Genomic DNA, 9,960 nt, shown 5'->3' with positions numbered 1-9,960 from the left:
TGCCCCCCCCCCCCCCCATCCGCTGATTAAGAAAAAAAAAAGAAAAAAAAAAAAAAGAAAAAAACCTACGAAAGTGGTACTTCAAGGGTTAGCACTGGCGTAGCCGGGGGGGGGGGGGGGGGGGCGATGGGGGCGGTCGCCCACCCTAAGATTTGGACCGGGGATTTGGGAGGCGGAAAAAAAATGCGTGTATACTGTATGCATGCACATGAAGCGGGTCTCCTTTGCAACCTTTCATCAAATAAGATCATATTTGCTTTTTGAAACTTTCACTCAAAGTGTGCACCAGATCATTGAATTTCAATTCAAAATATGCAAAATCTCTCGTGCTTGGGAGGGGGTAACCCTCCCCCTCTGTGCCTCTTTCCCTAGCTTTGTACACTTTTTAGATTTAAAAAAAAAATGAATAATTCTGAGTGCACAAGACTAATCTTATCACTTATATTCCGAAAACTCAAAGTTCCCTCATGTACAAGGGGAATTTCACCTTTTAATACCCTTTCCTCCCTCAGTCTCCCCCCCCCACCCAATCAGTTTTTTTTTTCTTTTTTGGTGATTTCCCAAATATTCCAACAAATATGCGTATACGAGATATCTCCATTTCAACCTTAAAAAGGCAAAAGCTCCATAGTAAGGGAAAGATGGAGATAACACTCGCCCTCGCCTTCTCCCTGCTCGCCCGCCCCTCCCCCCCCCCCCCCCGCCATGCATAGAAGTAGACTGTGGCTACACTTTGAACATAAACAGTTTTCCAAATATGACACAAAATGTGCGCACCAAAACGTTAAACTGCAATCAGAAAATTATACAGAATCTCCTTCCACAGACACTTCTCTTCTCACGGATTGACAAATTTCCAGATATTCCAACAAAAGTGTGTGCCAGATTGTTGAATTTCAGTTCTAAAAGCTTAAAACTGAAAAAAAAAAGGCTCCCTTGAATATGGGAGAGGTATCTTGCCACCCATTCATTGCTTGTTACCCACTATAGACTTGGTACATTTTTGGGAATGACAAATTCCGAATTTTCCACAAAAAGTGTGCCCCAGATCGCTTTATTATTCTAAAAACGCAAAAGCTTCGCGAGCGGGAGGGGGAATCCCCCTTCCCCAAAGCTCTATCTCACTAGACTTTGTACATACACAGATGATGCACATTCGGAATAAGAGCTAAATTCCGTGATTTTAACACTTCGATGAAAAAGTATTGCACCAAAAATTTGCACCAGATCGCTGAATTTCAGGTCTGAAAACGCGAAAATCACTTTCGTGTGGGAAGGGATATGCCCCTATCTACACCCTCGTGTGCACGCTTTTTCTGTTTGATTGCTGAACGAACAGACAGCGTTCATGATATTCAGTGTAAGAATTAATACAAGAAGATTATTTAAATGATACCATTTTATAGACAAATTGTTCAATAATAATCTACATCAAAATATACTGCTACCTTAAACAAGTGCAACTGTTTCACGTCGATAAAACGCACAAAAACATGCATCAAATTGCACCATTTACAACATAAAATACAAAAAGTTCTTACCGTGGGAGGGGGGACACCCCCCTCCCATACCCTCCCCTCCCCCCTCGCTCGCTCCGCTCGCTCGGGTTCAGTCTCGTTCATGATATTTAGTGAAAAGAATTAATACAAGAAGTGTCTTTAAATTATACCAAATTGTTTTGTTCAATAATAATCTACATCAAAATATACTGCAAGCTTAAACAAGTGGGACTGTTTCAACTCGTTAAAACACGCAAAAACATGCATCAAATTGCACCATTTGCAACATGAAAATGCAAAAAGTTCTCACCGTGGGAGGGGGATACCCCCCTCCCACACCCTCCCCTCCCCCTCGCTCACTCCGCTCGCTCGGGTTCAGTCGCGTTCATGATATTCAGTGAAAAGAATTAATACAAGAAGTGTATTTAAACTATACCATTTTATAGGCAAATTGTTCATATAATCTACATTAAAATATACACGTACTGCTACCTGAAAAGAGTGGGACTGTTTCACGTTGATAAAACGCACAAAAACATGCATGAAATTGCACCATTTACAACATCAAAATGCAAAAAAGTTCTTACCCTGGGAGGGGGGACCCCCCTCCCACACCCTCCCCCCCCCCCCCCTCGCTCGCTCCGCTCGCTCGGGCTCGGTCGCTTCGCTCCCTCGCAGACTAACCGCCCCCCCCCCAAGATGAAATCTTGGCTTCGCCGTTGAGGGTTATTAAACTGCTTTTGAAATCGATATGAAAGGATGATCAAGAAAAAAGAAGATATTTTTCTAAGATTTCTTTTAACCACATAATTAAAGAGGTATAACATTGTTCAAAAAGCCCGGAAACGACAAAAGATTGTGATTCAGCGTGATTCCTGGTTGGCATTTTGAATACAAGCAGGATGTGCGCAGTGTACTCAGAATATCGGAATGGCAAAAAGAGTCGCTGCAATGTTGCGCAATGTTTGATAGGTTGTACACAGTCATTTGCTATCAAAGCTTGATCATTGATTTTGCAGTGTTGCTTTACATACTAGTCTATATTAAAATGCCTTGCATTGCCAATAATAAGACTTGGCCTTGGCTATTTCCTAACTTTTCCATCTATATGAAACACACACACTCACAAACACAAACAAATTAGGGGATGCTCTATATAAAGTGCAGATTTTGGACACCCTTCTCCCGCTTGGTCACTTCGACGCCCCCTCGCTGGTCATACCTCCCCCAATCATGAACATAAACCGACACCCTTGACTACCAGTGGCGGATCCAGGGGGCGCACCGGGCGTCCCCTCCCTCCAATGCGAAAAAAATATACATGTAGCTACAAACGACAGTTTTTGGACGGTAAAATGTCAAAATTTTCAAGCTCGCTCGCTTCGCTCGCTCGCATTTTAACCGTTATGCCATTCTCATGATGTTACTGCCAGTAATTGCCAGCAGTTGCGCCCGGTGCGCCCCCGCCCCCCCCCCCCCCGAATTTCCAAAGCGAAAAAATATAGCTACAAACGGCAGTTTGGGGACTGTAAAATGTCAAAATTTTCAAGCTCGCTCGCTTCGCTCGCTCGCATTTAATCGTTATGCAATTCTCCTGATGTTGCTGTCAGTAATTGCCAGCAGTTGCGCCCGGTGCGCCCCCTCCCCTTAATTTCTAAAGCGAAAAATATAGCTACAAACGGCAGTTTTGGGACTGTAAAATGTCAAAATTTTCAAGCTCGCTCGCTCGCATTTTATCGTTACGCAATTCTCCTGATGTTGTTGTCAGTAATTGCCAGCAGTTGCGCCCGTTGCACTCCCCTCCCCCTCCCCCAAAGCGAAAAATATAGCTACAAACGGCAGTTTTGGGACTGTAAAATGTCAAAATTTTCAAGCTCGCTCGCTCGCATTTTATCGTTACGCAATTCTCCTGATGTTGTTGTCAGTAATTGCCAGCAGTTGCGCCCGTTGCACTCCCCTCCCCCTCCCCCGAAGCGAAAAAATATAGCTACAAACGGCAGTTTGGGGACTGTAAAATGTAAAAATTTTCAAGCTCGCTCGCTTCGCTCGCTCGCATTTAATCGTTATGCAATTCTCCTGATGTTACTGCCAGTAATTGCCAGCAGTTGCGCCCGTTGCACCCCCTCCCCTTAATTTCTAAAGCGAAAAAATATAGCTGCCAACGGCAGTTTGGGGACTTAAAATGTCAAAATTTTCAAGCTCGCTCGCTTCGCTCGCTCGCATTTAATCGTTATGTCATTCTCCTGATGTTACTGCCAGCAACTGCCAGCAGTTGCACCCGGTGCAACCCCCTTAATTTCCAAAGCAAATACATATATATATATATATATATATATATACATATATTATTATATATAGCTACAAACGGCAGTTTGGGGACTGTAAAATGTCAAAATTTTCAAGCTCGCTCGCTCCGCTCGCTCGCATTTACAGTTATGCAATTCTGATGTTGCTTCCACGGCATGAGGTGCGCCCCCCCCCATGTCTTGACCCACGGTACGCCACTGAACACCCCCCTTTAAAAAATCCTGGGTACGCCTATGACCGTAAGTATCCGAAAATAACCGCAAGTTAACGTATCACAACACTTTCGACGGCTTACGGATATTTGCGGACAGTTACGGATGCTGCGGACGATTACGTCCTTCTACGTTTTACGTTTTCCACTCGCATGGGAACACAGAGACTCGTGGGAAGCCACACAACTCATGTTGCCAAGCTGCAGCGCATTTACCTGAAGGAATGCTACAACACAGTCGGAGCGGTGGAGAGGCAGAACCGCATGGTCAAATTATGAAATGATCATTTCAGGTGGCACCCATAGGCCTACTCATGACATCGGTTGTCCCTTGTGCTGAACTTTTTTTGTTGCACTCTTTGAATATGTATTTTTTTCGAAAAAGGCAATATTTTGGGTAGGGGATGGGGTGACAGCATTTTATTCACTTTTCTGGCCGGGGAAGGTGTGGGACAACGATAACTATATTATAAAATGAGAACGAATCTAATATAGGTTTTCCCGGCCAATTTCGCACTTTTGTCAGTCCAATTCCTAATTGCTGCATTCACTTTAGCAAAATTTAGCGTAGATGACATGATCGGTAGTTCAATTTTATGATCTCTTCATTCAAATTCATTTTGGAGCATTTAAATTACCTTTCTCCTCATTCTGATTAACACTTTTTCAATTGAAATTCGTAAAACAAGCACCATTTCGTTATTCTTTCATTCAATTTAGAATGATATAGTCACGTGATCACGGACATGCTGCACTCGTTCATTCAAATTCATTTTTGGGCATCCAATTTAACATCTTTTGCAGTCAATTTAACACGCATGTTTATGCTTTGGTTCTTTCTTCAGTTTTTTTTTTCAACAAAGTTATTGTTTTGAAAGCGTCATTACATTTCATATTTTCGTACTCATTTTAGAGATTTTGGCAACAGTTTTTTTTTTCTTCAATGTGTTTAGTGAGTCTTTTAGTTTGCATCATGTGGCCACAACGTTACTTATCTGGCCGTTGAGCGCTTTATTCCGAGTGTGTCTGCCAGTTCTAGGAAGTCAAGGTTATGATCATCAAATGTTCCTATAATTCTTTGTGCTTGTCTTGTCATGACTGTAAGAAGATGAAGTTAATCTGTAGTATTGGTACATGTAGGCCTAAAATGAAATGTATGAAAGAAAGGGGGCGTTACAGAACAACAAACTCGAGTTATATAGGGTCAAAAGTATGATACTTTTACTGCTTAAGAGTGCGTGGATGAAACAAAAAAGTCACATAGAAATACGCGTTTAAATGCTATTACCTTTCCAAAAAAGAAATAACATGACGTTAATATGTATGAACATGTTTGGAATTTGACTGTCCATACGCGAAATTGAATGACTGAAATACCAATTTTGAATGCCCGTTTTACGAATTCGAAAGGCACATGTTCAAATTTCATTGATCGAAATGCTAAATTGAACGACCAACTTGCAATGACAGAATGTGCAGTGACGAGGATTTTCGATAAATTGAATGAACCTTTTATCAAATGGACTGACAAAAGTGCGAAATTGGCCGGGAAAACCTATATTTCTCTGCAGTCTTACCCACTTTATGCTCCACACACACACACACACACATATGAATGTATATATGAAGAGTTTGTTTGCAAAAACCGATAAGTCCATATTTGTCAAATTTGCGATTAAAGGTCAAGAAAAGTAAAGAGAATAATAATAACATTTTTGCTTCTTTTGATAATAACTTCAAAAATATACCTTTATATGTGGTGACCAATATATCATTTAAAAGGTATTATTTTGTACTTTATGACAGAGACCGTACTTCAAAATCGTCAAAAATGGACTTATTGTTTTTTGCAAACAAACTCTTCATATATATATATATATATATATATGTATATATATATATATATATATATATATATATATATATATATATATATATATATATATTGTACTTGTATGTCGGAGGGGTGTTTGAAAGTCCCTATGTCTTTTTTTCTTGAAATTTGATAAGCACTGATTTATTATAAAACTCTCCTTAACATAACCCAGTATAAAAGTCATGAATATCGCTGCACAATGACAGCGTAACCACAGTTTGTCTATTCTATGACTGCTTCTCTAATGTTTAACTTAGCGATCTATATTGTATTTTATTTGTGGTATAATTATGTTATGTATTCTTTACATTTATGACGCCTAGTCATATATTATTTGAGTTGCACAAATAAAATTACAAAATTTCATATACCTTTTATTACTGTAAAGCAAATTATAGGATTACGATTTTTTCACAACTTGTATTATACGCCATTCAATTTCAGTTTCCCCCAGTGTACAATGCAAGACAGTCCAGTATGTGATAGCCTTGCTGTCATAATACACTGACTTAGCAGGGATCGTCAGAGAAAACCATATTGTCCACAATATAACAATCTGTAACTATCCGTAACTATCCGAAAATTTCCGCAACTCTCCGCAAGTGTTCAAAACTATTATGTGCCAATCCGTAAGAATATCCGCAAGTGGACGCAAGTATTCGCATCTGGTCGTATCTGTTCGTATCGCCCGCATTTTCCCCCCGTATGTTTTATACAAATTTTCTGGTGACGGCAAAGGATCCGCGGGAGTCCGCAGAAAAAATGACCTTTTTGGACGTAACGCCGGACGCAGAGTATTATGTGACTGGGGCTTAAGACATGAGAGCACTTTGGGGCGAGTAAGTCTCACAGTGTTAGTTATATGAAAGGTACTTTAACCTGAAACACAAACTAAGACAAGGAAATTTTTGAGGTACCAAAACTTTTTATTATCTTTAATACCCATCTGTGGCTTTAAAGGGGATGGCTAGTAACTGATCATTGGGAATCAGTGGGAATGCTGGGGATGATTGTTCCAATCCTTTTAAGAGTACATTATAATTATGTCTATTGTTGTGTGAAAATTATTTGCTTCAGAATGGTCTCATATTTAAGTAGTGTCAGGTGAATGTTTCCCGATCACTGTACAGGCATGATGCTATTTAAACCTGGAAACATTAAATTGCACATTACCTGATTATGAGAGCATTCCGAAGCAAATAATTTTCACACAACAATACATATACATGTATAATGTATTCTTAAATGAATCCCACAAGGATTGGAACAATGATCCCCAGCATTCCCACTGGTTCTCACTTCTTATCAGTTACTAGCCATCCCCCTTCACGGACAAGAAGAATTACTAATGATAAAACGTGCTATTTCATATCTTTCTTGTTTATTGAACAACAATTAGTGCAGTTAAATATTTTGCTGAGTACAAATAAGAAGTAAGTATTATACTTTATGTCATTAGAAATCATTAATAACACAGTAGTTTTCTTTCAAGCAGAGATGATATCGGGCACTGTTTTGGGAGTTCATTACATTTACCAAATTTACGATTTCGACCAATTCAGTGCGTAGTTTTTGTACCCATGTATTGGTTATGCATTCTAATTTGCCTTTATCATGTTTTAGTCGCTTTATTGGTGCCTGCTTGTTAATTCATGCATCTTTATCATTCACACTCACTCTCACATAAAGATGACGTTGAATGTTTCACCGACTTTCTGAGGGCGGTGGACTACAGGGGTACTGTAAACAAGACTAGAAACGGCACGACTTGTCAGAAATGGACATCGCAAACGCCGCACAATCACCAGCAATTACAAGAACACCCTACCAAGGGACTGGGCGACCACAACTTTTGCCGAAATCCTGACGGGGGTAATTGGGCGTGGTGTTACACCACTGACCCATTGGTGAATTACGAGTACTGCGAAATTGGCAGCGCCCAGCCTACTTGCGGCTTAATAAACCGTACGTGTTGAGGGTGTTAATGAAAGAAAATGTCTTTAGTGAAAGCGTTCACTTGATATTAAGTCCTTCAAGTACAGATCCTCACTAGACTATCAGATAAGGAAAATGTATTGGAAGAAGAAAAAGATGATGGGATGTCGAAGAAGAAACAGAAAACGGAAAAAAGTTATTACTGATGCTGTTTTCCGTATCATAGCGTTCCCGGCCTGTGTTTTTTCTTCCTTTCACTTCTATAATGATTACAGCAAATAAAACGCCATGGTAATAGTAATTGTAATGATAGTAATAATCATAATAATAATAATAACAATAATAATAATGATAAAAACAATAACAATAATAATGGTAGTGGTAGTAACAATGATAATAATAACAAAAACAATAATGATTATGATGATAATAATGATAATAATAATGATGATGATGATAATGATAATAATAATAATAATAATAATGATAGTAATTTTTGTTATTGCTACACCATTGATAACCAGTTGCATTACTGTCGAAGATGGTCTCCATTCTAACTGATGATGGGGAATTTCCTCATGGGAAGTTTGTCACGGAATAATTATTTTTCGTTATGTTATTCGAACTTGATCATTTCGAATTGACAATATTTTTTATTGTCAATCTTATATCTAAAAAAGAAATGTTAATGAACATCTACATGCAGGTCATCAGGCATGGTAATAACGAACAATATTACTACACGAATACAACACTTGAAACTTACCATATCTTTATTGTTTATGAAAAAACGCGTAGATAAGTTGTTGTTCTTGCTCACTTCTCCTTCGTCTCTTCTTTTCCTTGTTGATTTTCTCTTTACACTTTCTTTACTTTTCTATGGAAAGGTTTAGAATAATTTGAGTAATATTCTTGTACTCTAAAAGTGTTCTTTTTCCGTTTCCTTTCTCTACTTGCTGTTTTTGGATTTTAAAACAATTTAGAGAGTGCAAATAAGTATTTAGTATTTCATTTGATACCGTCATAATGCCATTAGTAAACCTACATTAGACTGACAGATTTCTTGTCACGCCACAAAGACCTTGGATACTGTTATTCATTCATTGTATTTTTCGAACTTACAAATTCGATCAAGTCAGGGCATTATTTGTATCCATCTTTTAGTTATCGAATCTATATTCCTATTTATCATTTACTCTATTTATTCATTTTACTCATTTCATTTATCATTTATTCATGTTTTCTTTTTTTTTTATATAGGGTAGGCACATTCAGTTCGCTAATTGCTTTCCAATGCCGCCTTGTATATACACAAAATATAAAATTACAATACATTTGTAGTAACATGACTCACACAATTACAGATCGATGACATAAACAAACAAAAGAAATAAACTTAAATATATTTAAGTCGTATACCGGATACTGAATACATTAAAGATTATATAAGACCTTAGCAATTTGGAAATTTGGAAAAGGGGAGAGTATATAACCATAAACAAAACAAAAAAAATCTGATGGTTGTGACAATGAGAAAGAAAAATACAAATGTAGATCTTGTTGGATTCATGGCAGAAAAAGAAAATTACAGCTTTAACAATTCGTTACCTCATGTATCAATTTTATGTCCATTCCCTCTGTCACATAAAGACGGCATTGAATGTTTTACCGACTACCTGTGGGCGGTGGACTACCGGGGCTATGTTAACGAGACTGTAAACGGCAGGACTTGTCAGAAGTGGACATCGCAAACGCCGTGGGACCACACGCAATTACAAGATTACCCTAACGTGGGACTGGGCGACCACAACTTTTGCCGAAATCCTGACGGGGGTGACTGGGCGTGGTGTTACACCACTGACCCGTCGGTGCGTTACGAGTACTGCGACATTGGTAGAGCCCAGCCTACTTGCGGCTGATAGACCAATCGTTTTGATGGCATTGTTGAAAAAGAAACTGAATGCACCCACGTAATAGGTCTTTGAGGATCAGATCTTCATTAGATTGGATAAAAAACAAGAAAAAGACAAAATGAAGGAAAAAAAAAAAGGAGAAATATCTTACCACCTCCTTTTGTATCATGGCTCCCTGGCGGCCCTTTGCTTTCTCCCCTCCCCCTTCATTTCTCTAAT

The 9,960-nt window shown here is 38.8% G+C and overlaps 1 protein-coding gene across 1 annotated transcript in view; it reads left to right on the top strand.

Annotated features, from left to right (window-relative positions):
* Positions 1 to 9,747, top strand: part of LOC140245245 (plasminogen-like) — a 28,973-nt gene extending 19,226 nt beyond the window's left edge. The window contains exons 3-4 of the mRNA XM_072324831.1: positions 7,583 to 7,846; positions 9,479 to 9,747. Coding sequence (XP_072180932.1) covers positions 7,583 to 7,846; positions 9,479 to 9,747 — 533 coding nt within the window. The remainder of the gene's footprint in view (positions 1 to 7,582; positions 7,847 to 9,478) is intronic.
* Positions 9,748 to 9,960: the final 213 nt, after the last annotated feature.

The sequence above is a fragment of the Diadema setosum genome, chromosome 22 (genome assembly GCF_964275005.1).
Source record: "Diadema setosum chromosome 22, eeDiaSeto1, whole genome shotgun sequence".
In the NCBI taxonomy this organism is placed as follows: domain Eukaryota; kingdom Metazoa; phylum Echinodermata; class Echinoidea; order Diadematoida; family Diadematidae; genus Diadema; species Diadema setosum.
Note: the sequence above shows the minus strand (reverse complement) of the source record. Positions and strands in the feature narration are given on the sequence as shown.